Below are 15,784 nucleotides of genomic sequence, written 5' to 3' on the forward strand. Positions count from 1 at the left end.
CCTGCGCCCACCCCAATGCCGGCTGCAAGCGCGTGCAGCCTGACACCCACCCACGTTGTCACCCACCCCCAGGTACACCCCAACGCTGGTCTGGGTTTGCACACACTGCACGCTCACAGCCCGACACCCACCCCCAGGTACACCCCAACGCCAGTCTGTGCCTGCACACGCTGCACACCCACAACCCGACACCCACCAAATCTGCACCCACCCCCGCGTACACCCCGCGCCCGCAGCCCCCGCGCTGCTGCCCATCTCCCCACCCTTCGCACCTCCACCTCCCTCCCACCTCCCGCGTGCTCCCGCATCCCAGCCTCCCTCCCTCCCCACGCCAGGAGCTGGGCAGAGTTCAGAGCCGCCGGACACTTTCTCCATCTCTCTCCCTTTTCCAACCCCACGTCYGTGGGATTTAAGGTCTATAGGATGCGGCGCGGAAAGGACTTTGCCAGTGGCTCAGAAAAGGCAGGGCACAAACGGGGCTTTGGCTTTAAAGCTCCCGTTTCCAACCCAGCGAACACCACGGGCCCGCTCCTTTAGCTTGCGGGGGCTGGCACGGCTCCTCCGGCAGGCCRGCATCCCCACGGATCTCTCCTGGCCGAAGATCCCATCCGGTCTGCCGGGCTGGAGGACTTGGAGCAAGGAGGAACCGCTGCTCCGGCGAGTTTGAAGGAACTGAGCCGTTGCAGACCTGATGTTCAGAGCACGAAGCGTTTTCCGCCAGCCAAATGCGGCACAGGAAATAGAGTCCCTGGGTCCTAATTAAGCAGTCCCTCAAATTAGGTAAGTCCTGATTAGCTTGTGCTTTTTCCCTCCGTAAACGTCCCCCCCCTTGCGTTGTTGCTTAGCCTTAGAGCAACAGGCACCGCTTACACCAAGCACCGAGATGAAACCTGGATGATGTGTTTTACAGGAATAGTAAATACCCTGAAAAGGGATTTGTGGCGAACCAAGACCGTTTAATTGGGAAAAATTTGCCCAAAGTTTCATCTTGGAAAAAAAACAACCAAACAAACAACAACAACCTGGGGCAAATATATATATTTTTTTCTGTAATGTCAAAGTGTTTTGTTTTAGCGTTTTTGAAATGAAATTTTCGACCCGCCGCAAGAAGACATTTTTCTGGGTAAGTCTCTTCTGGGTTAGTTAAGGGGTTGCATCGTGTTAGAACTAGAGAAAACGTTTCGCCACGAGCTGAACAAAACCAGCAAACCGAACTGGTGCCTATTTTTCCCTTGTCTGTGCGACTTGTCCGCTTCTTGGCCGCAAAAAACCATCGCTGTTCATCCACTCAGCTCCTCTCTGCGAGGCTGGGACTTTGCTCTCCKGTCTCGAGGAGGATCTTAGGTTGACTGTTCTCTTGACTTGAGCCCCCTGGGCCAGCTGAAATCAGACCCCAGAGCCTGGCGCGAAGCTCCCCGGAGTCAGCGGGAAGCGCGCAGAAACCTGGCCGCAGAGGAAGGACGAAAACGGTGCTGTCGAGAGACAAGTTCCCAGCGGCCCTGGATCAGGGCTGTTTCAAACCCTCCCTGCCAGCACATTTCCAGCCTGGCTTATGTTACTCCACCTTCACCGAAGGATGAGAGCATCCAGTAATTGCATTAAAAATTACGAGCTGAGGGGAAGGGAAGGGCAGCATAGAAATAACTTTTGGAGGCTGCGGCGTACAAAAAAAAGCAGCAAAACACCAGGCCTTTCTTGAGGTCTGACTCTGGCGAGTCCCAGCTTTCCTGTCTGTGCCTCGGGGTCCAAGAGCCTCAGTCACAACCGGGGCTCACAGAGAGCCCGGACTGGGGGCAGGAAGGTGCTGCAGGAAGATCGCTACACTATTCTGGAAACGAAACAACCAGGGCTCTGTATGGATTTATACAGAGGCAAGGCATTTGCTGTTTTATTTTTAGTCCTTTCCTAATACTTCCCGCTGTTTTATTTGCCTTCTGGACCGTGCCGAGCATTGAGTGATCTTCTCAGCTTTCCCGTCTCTTCCCCGGGCGCTAGGAGCCGGTTCAGACACCAGCCGCCCGGGTGCAAAGTCAGGCTTGTTCCCCTCTCCCATGCACACCTTGCAAACGCAGTTTCGTATTTCAGTGAAGAAACTGGATTTCAGCCGCCCGCTTCTTGTTGGCCACGGAGTCCTGGGCAGCGCGGTGGGACAACCCCGTGGCAGCGCCCGGACCTCGGCTCTGGCGCTGTTTAATTTATTAGCGCAGCCGTAGCCTCTGTTCCTGCCCGCTCGCTCCTTTTTTCCAGATCACCGGCGAGTGGTACAGCCAGTTCTCCTTGGGAGCCCGCAGGTAACTCCCTGCATTGTCGAAAAGCACCGTTCGCCCCGGCTTTGTTCCCCGCCTCGCCGCCCTTTCGCAGCCCGCGAGACCTTTCCAGGGACCTCTGCGGAGGGACTGCGCCAGCAGTTTTTTTCTGACAGTCCCCAGATACGGGAAACAACCGCGCGAAAGCCTGAGGAGTAGCTCGGAGTCGTCAGAAGGGGATGAACCTCTCGGYGGTGGGGAAAGGCCAAATTGCTTCTTGCATCACAGGACTGACCCAGCCAAGGAGCTGCTGGTGGCCTCAGGCCACCTCTGGTCTCCTGGTTGGGAAAGCGAGTGAGGGAAAGGGGTTGCAGTGGGTGCATCGGTGGCGTGGATTTGTCAGCAATCCTGGGCTTTGGCACAAAAGCCAAATCTTCTCTAAGCTGTTTGAGTTTTCCTCAAAAAGAAAGGTTTCATTTAGCTTTCAGTGGCCCAGAAAGATGGGCATTAAAAAGCAACAACTGAACAAAAAAAGCCAAAACTCAAAGCAGGCACATAGGATACAAATGAGCAGAAATCTTCTATTCTGGGGCAGGCGAGAACGCGGAAGGATCTGGCCCTCCAAAGACAGCCCTGCTGAGCATGGTGGGAYGGAGACATCCCTCAGCAGGCAGTCTGCAGGTGGCCCTGACCTCAGAGATGAGCATCCCCCAAATACCGGGCAGAGCCACAAGGTCTRGTTCAGGATAACGCAGCTCATCCACAAAAGAGCCTCAGGGGAAATGCCGAAAAAGGAGCAGAGGGTTTGGTGGGTTCTCCTCAAGCATTTGGGCTTGTGAGCAACAAGGTGCTGCAGCCCTGTGAAGAAATACCAGCTGCTGAGCAGCCAGTTCATCACCCCCCACCAGATTCTTTTGCAGCTGCAGTTTCTCCTGCAGCTTCATGCTCTGGGCTTGGACCAGCCCAGGACCACATCACTCCATGGCGAGCAGAGCCCTGGAGATATTTGGGGGACCACAGGGGAGTGACCATGCAACCAGCCCGCAATTACCCAGGCGCATGCATGCACAGACCCATTCATGCACCAGCAAATGTCAGGACTCAGCACTGAAGTGGAGACACTTTGAGCAGGTTCTCCCGAACCAGCGGGTTCCCCTGTCACACCAAGCATGTTCATCCAGCGGTCTCCTTACACGTGCACCTTTGGATTTGAAGTTGCCATTCTCCGCGAGGGGGGATATTTGCAGATAGCCATTACCACCCCCGGCCCCAGTCTGCTGGGCTATCCCTTTGGACCCCATCTCCCACGGTTTGCATTCCTTAGGGCGTACGCCGTGTGCAGGTATCAGCCTACTCCAGTATCCTAGAAACCCACATTTCGCCTTGGCGCCCGTCCATCCCCGCCGGCTCCCATCTGTTCCTGGAGTATCACGTAGCAGCGGCAGCACTTCTGCGCGCTCCTGTCCTCCCGTAACCTGGACTTCAGGCGAGCACCCGATGCCTGCACCGACACGTCCGCTTGGCGGCCGTGAGCGGCATCTCCCTCTGGTGGCTAAGGAACAGGGAGCTCTCCGGGGAGGAACATCTCCCCAGCGTGACTTCTGCAGCCTGGCGGCATCATTTTTCGGGAGAAAAATCGACTTTGAGCCAGAAGCAACGAGCATCTTCTGCTCCTCTCCCCAGCCAGAGGTGAGAAGGGCTCAGAGGGATATTCGGAGCACTGATTTGCAGCATGACGCTGTTGCTTTGAAYGCCCCACGATCACGGCGCGTGCTGGTTTCCGCGGGTCAGGGGGGCGAGTGCGAAGGCAGGCTGCAAGGCAGCACCAAGCAGGAGGAAAACCCAAACCAGCACTAAGCAAGCTGCAAAAACGATCAGTGGGAAAGCCGTTGGGGTTACAAAACGTACCTATYGTGCGGCAGTCTGGTGTGATGAAGCTATCCAAGCACTTACATTGACAGCTCTGTTAAGCTGACACAACCAATGCTCATCAAAAGCAAGCACAACGCTTTGAGCACTGCAAATTTATTCCAATTCCCGCCCCACAAAGTTCTCAGCAGCTGGAAAGTTGTCTTACTCCAAAGAGCGTTTTAGACTTAACTAGGTATAGGACATTTCTATATGCAGAGACCTGTGGTTCAGACCTGGGATYGTACCTAGCACGCAGCACTTGAACCCCGGCATCGGGTAAAACAGGGCTCTCCTCCAGGCAAGAAGTCTCTAACAACAGCTAATTAGGTCTCGATTTCACATTGTCCCAAGGACAAGTGGATCTCTGAGCCCATGGGCATATGGGAAGGGAGACCCTCACCCCTACATCCCCTAGCAGGATGCCAACCACCAGGCTGCACCAATAACCCTCTCGTGCTGTCCCTCACAGGGAAACTAGGCTTCCCCCAGGCAGGGGAGCTGAGYCTGAGGTTTCCCTCGTTCAGACTTACCACTCAACCCATCAGGGGTATCCAGTCACCGCCTCGGGGGTCAGAAATGTCAGGCTCGGCAGCACTTGGGCGCACACCCAGGCCCTCTGTACATTTGGACGTGCTCCAAGAAATCCCTGGGAATCGGATTCCTCAGGAATGGGTGCGCAAAAGTATATATTTTTATACTTTCTTAAACAGTCTGGCCATTTTTTTTTTCTTTTCTTATTGGTCCACAGGCTAGTTGCACAATGACTATTTCTGTTAGACCTTTCCCTTGCATGGTTAAACCATACCATTGCAGAGTGAGCGAGAAGCTGTAGGATATAGCCCTCCCAACCAYTTCCTGACCCTTATCAATTTTTGCAGWTATGGCAAAAACAGACCCATGACTGCTCAARACAATTCCTGTGAAGTCCTGAAGCCTGAATTGTTGAGTTAGTGCAAAGCCTGTGGTCTGCTGTTAACAACAGCAACCCTATATTTACTGGGGTAAATATAGTTATCACTCACAAGCGCAGCAAGGATGGTTCTGCGTCTGAAGGCTCCTGATCAGGACCAAAGAGCAGATCTTCTTGGGGGCTTTTGCTTTTCCTACCTCACCCTGCCTTATGATAAAATGCATAGATCTGAGGGCAGCCCATAATTTGGCTAGCCAGCACTCRACCTATTAAACATTTGATTTTTGTCGTCAGCTCAACCACCAAAATGATCGCGATACCTGGGATTACAACTGCAGGGTGCAGAGCCTAGCCCAAAATTGCTGCAGCCGGAGGAGACGGTCCAAGGAGAGGTTCCTATCGTGAACAATGTCCCTGCTACTGCCATGCACTACAATCCTTGGGTTGGTGGGTTGTTTTCCTACCCGTTGGATTTCAGATGTTACGGGCCCTACTATCTGCAGCACATGCTCAAAATTCCTGGTCTTAATTCAGTATACATTTTCAATGATTTTTTGCAATGTTAGCGTTTTAGAGCAGTATAACCAAAGCAGCATAACTAAAATCAGACCTCTCAGTCAAAGCTGTATTAATCACGTGCATATTATCGGGCAGGTTGCTGAGGTCAGCATTAAGGTGATACCACCCTCCCGACCCTTTCATGGGGTCGCTCCAGCCTAAAGGCTCTGGGATTACGAAGGGGAGAACGATTCTGGGAGGGAAAGGATTTTACCATCCTAGTCCTCGTCTGGTCCTGGTTTGGGGATGGGGTGAGCAGCTGCCCGGCTCCCAAAGCGCTGCCAACATCCCAGCTTGTCCGTGATCCCTGCTCTGCTCTTCCTTAGCTGTGTCATGAGCCACTGCGCATTGCTGACACTGGGATCCCACCTAACAGGGGACACCACCACCGTGTTGAAGACCAACAAGACCAGCKGCATGCTCCACTTTCTCAGGCGCTCATTAAACTCACTGTGGGCTGTCAGCATCTGCACGACATAAAATCGGTCACTGCCACGTTCAGACCCAGCAGAACACGGGAAGAAGCAGGAGTTGCCTCCCTCTGTCTTTTCTTGGGCTGCGTCTCGCCCCAACACRGATTTCTCCCTTTCTATGGCCCATAGCAATCAAACTTACCCAATCTGGAAGGTCTTATTCCACCCTGTGAGGGTAGCAGTCCTCATGCTACCGATGTGTAATATCTAATCGGCAGGACAAGGTGAGGAGCTATGTTGTGCCCCCACCCCGATGACTTCCATGCCCAATTCCCAGCCGTTGCMAGCATCCCACGCTGGCCTTGCCCAGCACTGGAACAACAGGACCACCGCACCAAGGGGATTGTGGTTTATATAATGATAAAAATCTAAGAAAACAGAAAAATGGAGTTGCAAAAGTGCAGGTCAGGAAGCTGTGCAGGGGCTTACTTGCAAAACAGCGGGAGAGTGAGGTCCARCACCCCCTATAGCAATGTCCAGAGAGGACTTCTGTACGCTTAACATTTCAGCCCCTGAGCACCCCGACACGAGACACAGACACAGCAAAGGTCAGTTTGCTTTTTAAAGCAGTAGTTACGTATTATCAAAGATTAAAAAAAMCCACGCTGAATAAAAACCTCAGCTCCGCTGCCTTCTGCGCGATGCAGCAAGCATGCACATAGCGAGGAGCCTAAAACAAGTCAGTGCAATTTTTTCCTCCCTGCAAAGCACAGCCGAAACGCAGCCGTGCTGGAGTTGTAATGGAGATACAGTACAGAGTTTTAGTCACGCTGGAAAGTAGCTTCACTGCGAAAGTAGCACCAGCCAATATGTTTTTCAGTGCGCAAATCAGCTTGACGAAACGTGTCTGCTTGGGTCACTTCTGAGCAGCGAATGCTAAATAGCAGTTGTGTTTTTTGGTTTTTTTTAAATAATTCATCGCATGCCTGTCCTTCCTCCCAGTTTTCATTGCCCCTTGGCACCAGCAGAGTGCAGCCCTCAGGGGGACAGCAGCGCTGCCAGCAGAACAGCTGGAGGACTCCGCCAGATGTGCATCAGCTGGGACCCAAGAGCTTACTCAATTCCAGGATGCCTTGTTAAAAAAATTTCTAATGAGGAAATTGTCCAAAATTTGGGTCAGAATAAATAGGCTGAATATTTCTTTCCTCTGATCAAGTTTAAAACAATTATCATAAAAATCTCAGCCCAGTTCTCTCAGGACCTATCTGATGTTCCTGTTCTAACCTAGCTGCTACTGATGGAGCATCCTTCTTCACCAAATGCTCGAGCCCAGGAGGGGCCATGTGTCAGGGGACATTTATTTTACCTGTGATTAACTTTAGGAAGTGGGACTGTGAACAAGCAAGCATGACAGCCTTTTTAAATAATTTGGCGTCCTGAGGTTGTAGTTTGCAGTGTAAAGAGGGTCTGGGCTCCTATTTGGCCCTAGCAAATGGATTGGTAATGTTCTCGAGATGAACCTGGTGGGGTTTCATAAATCAAAAGCTGCTGAGCCTTGCCTTAGGACTTGTTCTGCTCACAAAGAAGGCAACCCTCCATCTGAGAGGAAACTCATGATTTTTTTGTCTTAGGCACTTATTTAACCTGAWAAGACTCTTGCTTTGGCCATTCTCCCTGCCACCAAGGGGAAGTGGAGACAGCAGCCACATCTCCAAGCTGGAGACAGACTGGTAGCTCGTACAAGGCACTTGTTAAAGGACGTGTTTCAAGACATTGTCACAAATATATAAAAGGCAGAGTGCTCCAGCTGCCTAGCAGGATTGTTATATAAATAAGTTCAATAAATAGCTAAATATGGACTTTAAGATGCCTATTCTAACCTTTGAGCCTCTGTAAAACTGCAAGGAGAAGGTGCGGTGGGACAAAAGGAAATTTCCTAGCGATGAAGGACCGCATCTGCCTGGTGGCACGRGACAGTCTTCATGGGCAGGGGAAGCGTCCTGCTCCCTCTTGCCGTACCTTGATGACAGAGGTAGTTGCTCCAGTGCTGATCCTGGGAGGTGGTGCAGTGATTTACCGGTCACTCCAGCAACCCAGACGGACCCCTCCTCTCTGCCGGCCCGCTCGGTCCTTGCTGGGGGCACCTGGSGTCAGTCTTGGGGGTGGACGTGAAGCGCGGCTCCTCAGGCGGCCTCAGCTTGCTCCTCCCGACAGCAACCCGCGTCCCAGAGGACGGGGTGCCCCAACGGCTACGCAACGCCGCGAGGGAGCCCACCAGCTCCGAGCCCTCCTCGGAGGCACCCGCCGCCCCGCGCTCGCTAGCGCCGCAGAGGGACGAGCTGCTCTGCAGACGGCTGTGGGCCCCAGGGCCCAGGATTGGGCTGATGTTCACCATCCCAAAGGGGAAGTCCTCTCCTTTTCCACCCAGGCRGTCCAGCGGAGGCTGGGGTTCGCTGTCTCTTTCCAGCGGGGCCCTTTGCGCAGCCGTTTCCGACTCYGCGCCAGGGGAGGCAATGCCTCCGGTGTTCGCGCTGAAGTAGAGAGATGAGCTCTCACAAGCCTCGGCTGGGTCCGAGCTGTTGGGAAAGGATAGGGCAGGGTGAAAACCCRGCTCTTGCCGTGCTCCGTGCCATGCAGCATTGCTGCCGCTCAGGACATCTTGTGTTACGGGCCCACAGTCCTCTCGTGAGATTCCTGCAGCACCGGGGTTGTGTTTGCCGCTTCCCCTGTTCCCTGCTGCCGGCAATTTCTCATCAGTGAGATCAGATTCAAAACCCAGAGGACCCATTTCCCTTGCCAGGAGGATAATGTTTACCCCGGGCTCAACCCTGGAGGGTTTGCCCGGCACCAGTCCTCCAGGGTAAATCTCTCCCACGCCACCATCTCCAAAAGTTGCGTTGATCTTGGAGATATCTCCCGTCTTCAAGGCCAGCTTTACCAGCAACCAGTGGTGATGGCTTGTCCAGTCATCCTCTGCGACGTGCCCTCCGGACTGCAGGAGTGACGACCTGTTCTGGTTCCTGGAAGCCATCTCTGTCCTTTCCACCACCAAGGACTCGTTGTCTCCCCGACTCGAAATTCCCAAGCTCTGCCCTGCTTGGGAACCAGCTCCATCATCACTGGTGGCCACAGCGCTGCAGGATTTCTCCAGGAAACCTTGCCAGATCTCCGTGGACTTGGGGTGGAGCAGGCTGTAATAAACTGCCAGAGCTGCAGTGCCTGGAAAAGAGCAGAAACATATCAAGGGACCCTTCTGCCATCATTTCGGTGAGGTGTGCAAGAAAAGCGAGGTTGGATCTCGCTGTCTTCTCCCGATCAAGAGACCCTTTGCAGAGATGCAGCTGGGCATGAGGTGTTAGAACAGCACTTGTTTCAAAACTTAAACATTTAAAGCAGTGCAAAAATCCCACTTGAGCAGCTTCCTGGAAAGGGGAAAAACATTGGAATACAACATTTTTGGCAGCAGAACACTCTCAAGACAGAATTTCCTAAAAATCCCGATTGATTTACAGACTGACAGGCACATGGAGAAGCAGCCAGCAGGGCATGGACGTGGGTGACCGTGAAGCAGCAGAGGTGAGCCCAGTGATCCTTCCCGTCTTGCAGCATCCCCATCCACTAGCCATTAACGGGAAGACATCAGCAGGGTTTCACCCACGTTCACTTCCTATTCTAGGGGAAGGTACCGCTCATTCCTCCTGGGGTAGTTTTCACCGGCCAAGATCAGGAGAAATGCTAAACACTTATTTCCATCCTAAACTTACTCAGGGCCTGAGGAACAGCTTCTGTTCCAGCCCAAATTTGTCCTTTCTTGGATACGATGACTTGTGCACAGGCAGCCTGGGGAGACCCACGGGAGCCCTGCGCACAGGCGTTACAGCTTCCCTCTCCCTTCATCACAGCAGGGAAACACGAGCCCGGGGGGAACCTCACCCAACAAAACAGCAACTCCGACCCCTGCTGAAGGACAGCGGCTTGTCTGTCTGTTTGCCGGGCCATTCACTCAGACAGGTGGACTTCGGGGACAGGACTTTCCCCAATGACAGTTTTGCAAATAGAGATGCTGGTGGGGTTGTTTGCAAGTGTTATATGACCTCTCTCCTGCTTCAGCTTGTTTGTGCATTAAAGCCATGGGACATTAAATGCACCATGGACACAGCTACCCCACCATGGACATAGCTATGCCATGGTCATATCTATCTCCTGGCCTTCTGGGCAGGGAAGAAGCAATAATCCTCCAGTTTTCCTCCTCAGAAGGGTTACTGAACCCCTTCTTGAAAGGTGGGCTGAAGCTCCTTGAGAGTGGAGAAACAACTTTCCTACTCCAAGCTCTCCATTTACACAGGGGGAGAGCACGGAGAGGTGGGATTAGCTTCCTTCTTGGTCCCCATCAAAGCAGGGTAATGCCCTCGCTGAGTGTTGGAGCAGCAAGCTCCAGGACAGCATTTTCCATGAAAGTCACTAAACTCTCGCAAAAGAGGTCTAGCGTCCTCCACAACGCAATGCACATCTAGTCCTTGTCGTGAAACCACCCCAGTCCCGAAGCCATCTCTGACAAAACCTTCTCCATCCCTTCTCCATCACATACCAAAAAGTCTTCTCCGTGGACACAAAAAGCACCTCCATTTACAGAAACACCCCCGGTCTTTGAAAGAAAAGAGGGGTGGGAGAAAGCTGCTGTAGCTCTGCACGATCCCACACCAGCACATTTACAAAACATACAAATCCAGCCCGTTACGGCCAGTCAGTCACAAGCCACCTTCATATTTCATCAACGCTTCCATGCAATGTTCCCCTGTATTATACCACTGCTGGCACTGTTTGCCAAACATCAGGAAGCACAGTCAAAGAAATATGCTTAGAAAGCATGCAGATAAAACAGAACTGCACATATTGTATTTGTTGGCAGTATCGGAGACATCTGGTTACATCTCAATCGTTTTTACAAACCTCCCTTTCCACTGGTGGAATTTTAAGACATGATTTTAAGAACTGAAACCAAAGGTGTATTTATGCATTATAAAATAAATACAGCAACTTCAGCTGTAGGAAACAAAGCAAATATTCTGATGCAACTAAAATAACCAATGATGACGATTTGCTTAACTTGAAACAGGCCATCCGAGGCTATCTGCATCCCTCGGTCGGGCTCTAAAAATCAGTTGATCTCGATCTCACCTATTAAAAACCCCGACGTGACGGCCCCGGTCAGACACAGGCTATTCCACAGCTCCGCCTGCAGGAACTCCGTGGCCAGCAGCAGCAGGAGGGTATTTTCCACCAGCATTATCTGCAGAGCAGAGGAAGGAGAGCTGTCACTCGTGTCCTAGTGACTGCTTTGGACATGCTTCTAATGACATTAAACACCCACTTTCCAGCCCCTGCCTATTTAATTTGCACTTGTATGGAAAGCTCCCTTTTGTTTCAGCCTTCTCTGCATTCAGGTGGAGTTTCTCTTTGTTTTTTAAAAAAGGGAGAAAGTTTCCACAGTCTTTTTCTTTTGCTCCAAAGACTCTACTGATATCGTCTTGAAAGCACCAGCATCAGCCCAGGACTGGGAGCAACTGCAGGTGCTACAGTACAAAGCAAAACTCTGTAATTCTCAGTAAAATAGCAGCAGTCAGTATTTAAAACTGGTTGCTGAACCACGCTTTCTTCAAGGTCTCTTTTTTTTGTTTTAGATCTCAAAAAATAATTCTGACAAAGCAGGACAACTGCTCTGACGAATTCCCGTCGTTACTGAGACGTTATGTGGTTGCTGCTATGAAATACAGCTGGAGCAGAAAGCGTATCCACCTTGCTGACAGCACGGTTTGGGGGGAAGTGCTGGATCTTTACCATGTGGCAATGCGAACGATGAGAAAGGAGAGTCTGAAAACATCTCAAAGGGGAAATCACTAGGAAAGGTCCCCGGACACTTGCTGTCAGGAGAGGTGCTTGTTGGTTAGCCCCTGGGTGAGGATTTTTGGGGACCCCCTCTTTGGGCTGCTCCTGCTCTTGGAAACTGCTATTAATGAGTCTGAAGCCTTGGCAGGTGCTGAACGGGGTCAAAAGAGCAGAGCCAAGAATAACCAGGCTCCCAAGGTTTGGAGCAGCTCGGGGACAAGCYGGACTCCCTGCACCAGCCGACTGGAGCATCCAGCCGGACGCTCTCCCAGGCGCATCTGCCCCGTTTTGGCAGCAGGTATTTTCAGAGAGGATCAAAGCTGCTGTTCAAAAAACTAGCCATGTACATGAAAATATATGCAAGTTAACATCAGCACCTGGGAGCGGAGGCTCTCAGGAAAGATCTGCTGACACATTGCTAGTCTGAGCAGGAGACGATGGGCTGGTTCTCCTGAATATAAGGCATGACTGCCTCTGCTAATGCCTTCCTATTAGTGCCTGACAGTGCGGGCCACATCGTAGGATGTTCAGGAGACAAAAAAAAAACAAAACCAAAAACAAAAACAAAAAAATCAAAAAAACAGCTCACCACACACATCTCTTCTGCTAAAAGTCTTCAAGTTTCACTTATCCTCCTGCCCCCATGCAAAATCTGCAAATCCATGCAAAATACTGAATAGCCTGGGCACTTACCGCATAAAACACAGCCACTCTGAGCTTGGAGGGACCGGGCCGGACATTAACGTAGCAGAAGACATACACGGCTCCCAGCAGGCAGTTGAACAGCCTCCAGCGGCAGGACGATGTCACGATGTCYGTCTGCTGAGCCACCAGCCAGAAGGACATGAGCAGCCAGTGGACGCCTGCGAGAGGAAGGCACAAGAGAGAAAACCTGGAGAGCTGCGGGTGCTGCTAGTGCGCTGCCACGCTGCGGAGCGCTCCCTCAACCATCACGCCATCTCCTTCATCCAAGCAGGAGGGAGGTCAGGTCTACGTGACAAAGCTGTGGCAGCACCTCTGGCTGATAACGCTCCAGGTGCCAGGCAGCAACACTGGCCCAGGAGAGCTTTTGCTGGCTTTCAAGGAGATGTGAGGGCACACAGAGAGCAAAAGAGCTGCCAGACATTGCGTCTGCACCAAAGGGCTGGGTTGGTGTAAACACAGCAGATGGGATGAGGCCGTGCCAGGTACCCAAGTACCGGGAGCATCTCTCTGGCCGAAAGCAGGACACGACCTATGAAACATGAAAGCTGATCTTACCAGCCACGGCAAAAACCCAGAAGGAATAGAGCCTGGCAAAGAGCACCAGGGCCAGGACCCTGGTCCCCAGCATCCCCGTCCTCCACAGGAGCAGGCAGAGGAGGGCCGCTGCCGGCAGGTAGAGGTGGCCCGGCTTGAGCAGGCACGCGAAGCGGCTGTAGGAGACCAAAGCCCAGGCAAGGGAGAGGAGGGACAGCCCAGCGCTGACACCTGCAAAAAATATTTTGACCTCCTTCAAAATGCTTTCTGGTCTCCATCACGTTCTCACCCTGGCATCTCCCTGCCTAAATATTATTAGACACGCAATGCACTGAGATTCAAAGTATGATTACTGTTGGCAGCTTCTTCGGGACTAAAGATCTGCTGGGACGTTCCTGGGGGCCAGCGTTCACCACATCCCTGAGGAGCACCAGCTGTGCAGTGGCCCATGTGCCATGCGCTGGAGAAGCGTACAGATAAACATGGTGTGCCAGAGGGACTTGTTATGCTGAAGTTACTACCAGCCACGTGGTAACTTAGAAAAGACAAATCCTCTGATGCCCAACAGGCAGAGCTCCAGCAGTTACTCTGCAGCCCAGCAGCTCAGTTACTCTGCAGCGTGCTCCTCCACCCAGAGCCTACCCTGCTCTGCATCCTGCCGCGTGGCAACAAACATCACCCACCCAAATGCGCCATCATCTACAACTCAAAAATATTCTTTTTTCTCTCTGCTTGGAAATTCCTGGCTTACCGGGGAAAAGGCCCGTCCGGTCCACAGCCACGACGACGTATGCCTGCAGCAACAGGTGAGGCAGGCTCTGCAGCAGGGCTTCCAGGAGCCGCAGGACAGACGCGTCCCCTTGCTGCATGAGGAGCTCCCCGGCAATGCCATTGCCCCTCGCCTTTGTTGTCGTCTGCAGAACATCCCAGTACCTGGAAGAGTCACAAATGCCGTCAGCGCGCTGTGGAGCAAGCAAGTCAAATTGGCTCCTTGCGTGCCCACAGAAATGGAGTTCACTTCACGGGGTCAGCCTTTCGGCAGTGCTTACCCAAAAGCGGGCATTGCAATGAGCTCCATGCATGCTGGTAGAGCCAGTATTGACCCTAGGAGCCAACTGCTCTAGCAGTTCACACGTCTACAAACATGTCCCCACTCCCGCCCACCCTCTCTGCTGTGCGAGGTTCCCCCTACAGCCACCTTCTCCCCCACAGTCACAACCCCTCCCCGTTGGGACGTGTTTGCATTGCAGCTTTGCTGAGAAACGACGACCCGCCTGCACGTCTTGCACTCAAGTAAATGCTGATGTTCAACAACTCCAAGTTGAATGGTGAAACCTGGTGCATGCTCTCAATACAAGTTGCCACCTTCAGAGGTGGGGAATCCTCACCCGAAACGCCTGCAGATACCTCCTCCCCCACGAAGGACTGCAACAGCGATTGCCCAGCCTGCATGCCAAGCGTCTGCTTCGATCTCTGCCTCCTCCCCAGCCTGACGCCCYGACCTCCCTCCATCCTGCCGCCAGCTCCCGCTCACCCTTCTCCATCCTGGAGAAAGACTGCAGAGCAGCTAGACACAACTGGAAACCCAAAGTATTGAATGAAGTGCAAACTACAGTTCCTAGTTATTAGCTAAACATCACACCCCCACCAACAGGTTCAACAGGGATAAAAACAAGATTATTGCTAGGGTCTTCTACTGAAATACAAATGCATGTGCACACACCCAATGCTTCCTCTAGCAACAGATGCAAAGGTCAGAGAGGATAAAACTATTCCCCGAATTAGTATCGGGACATGGAAAGGGTCATGCAAAGCTATTTAAAATTGGGAGAAGGCACTAACTGCCAGCCAGATGCCCAAACCTGCCAATTAAAATCTCATATTCCCCCTAATTCCTCGCCTACAACATCACTCTGCAGCGAGGGGGCTTGGGAAGTCCCAGGAAAGCCTCACTCCTGAAATGCAAAGCATCTCCTGCGTAACCTGAGGGCCAGCGCTGCTGCTGCTGGTCCCTCCAGCCGCACGTTGCATAGAGCATCTAAATTGCGGTTTATCCTCGAAAGACGGGACCAACAACGCGGCACTCGGGTGCCCGGGGCGCGTTTCTCACCGCTTCCAAATCCCCAGCTGCAGCACGTGGAGCACCACGAGCGAGCGGCCGGGCCGGCGCCCGTCGGCCCTGAACCACAGGGCGCTGAGGAGCTGGGCTGCGTAGCCRGGCACAAGGCAGGACACGGTCAGCCAGAACCAGACGTACTGTCCAGAGAGGAGATAGTGGATGATGGCGCAGAGCCCTGGAGAAACGGAGAGGCGCAGCTGGAGGATGCCGCGGCCGTGCATGCAATACCTAACGAAATACCTAGCAAAATACCTAGCAAAACCCCCAAATTCAGCAACTGCACAGCCCCGCGTGACCACGCATCCCCAGCACAGCTGAGTGAAGAAAGCGGGAAGGAGAGGGAGAAACTCTCCCGCCTGCAGCCCCCGCGGCCCTTCTCCAAAAACCGCCCCAGCAAGCGGCAACGCACAACTGGGCGCAAGCTGCAGGAGTGCGGGTTCCCCGCGGCGGCTGCAGGAGGGCGAGAGCTGGCAGCTCGCAGGCTCGGCAGCTGCGGGGGGGG

The 15,784-nt window shown here is 52.9% G+C and overlaps 1 protein-coding gene across 1 annotated transcript in view; it reads right to left on the reverse strand.

Moving 5' to 3' along the window:
- Positions 1-6,589: 6,589 nt before the first annotated feature.
- The window catches only part of XKR5 (XK related 5), a 9,549-nt gene continuing 354 nt past the window's right edge, over positions 6,590-15,784 (reverse strand). The window contains 6 exon segments of the mRNA XM_026063955.1: positions 6,590-9,257; positions 11,217-11,328; positions 12,618-12,824; positions 13,087-13,394; positions 13,915-14,096; positions 15,274-15,457. Of these exon segments, the coding sequence (XP_025919740.1) occupies positions 8,119-9,257; positions 11,217-11,328; positions 12,618-12,824; positions 13,087-13,394; positions 13,915-14,096; positions 15,274-15,457 (2,132 nt within the window). The 3' untranslated portion in view covers positions 6,590-8,118.

This window comes from Apteryx rowi, unplaced genomic scaffold (genome assembly GCF_003343035.1).
Source record: "Apteryx rowi isolate R43461 unplaced genomic scaffold, aptRow1 scaffold_205, whole genome shotgun sequence".
NCBI lineage: Eukaryota > Metazoa > Chordata > Aves > Apterygiformes > Apterygidae > Apteryx > Apteryx rowi.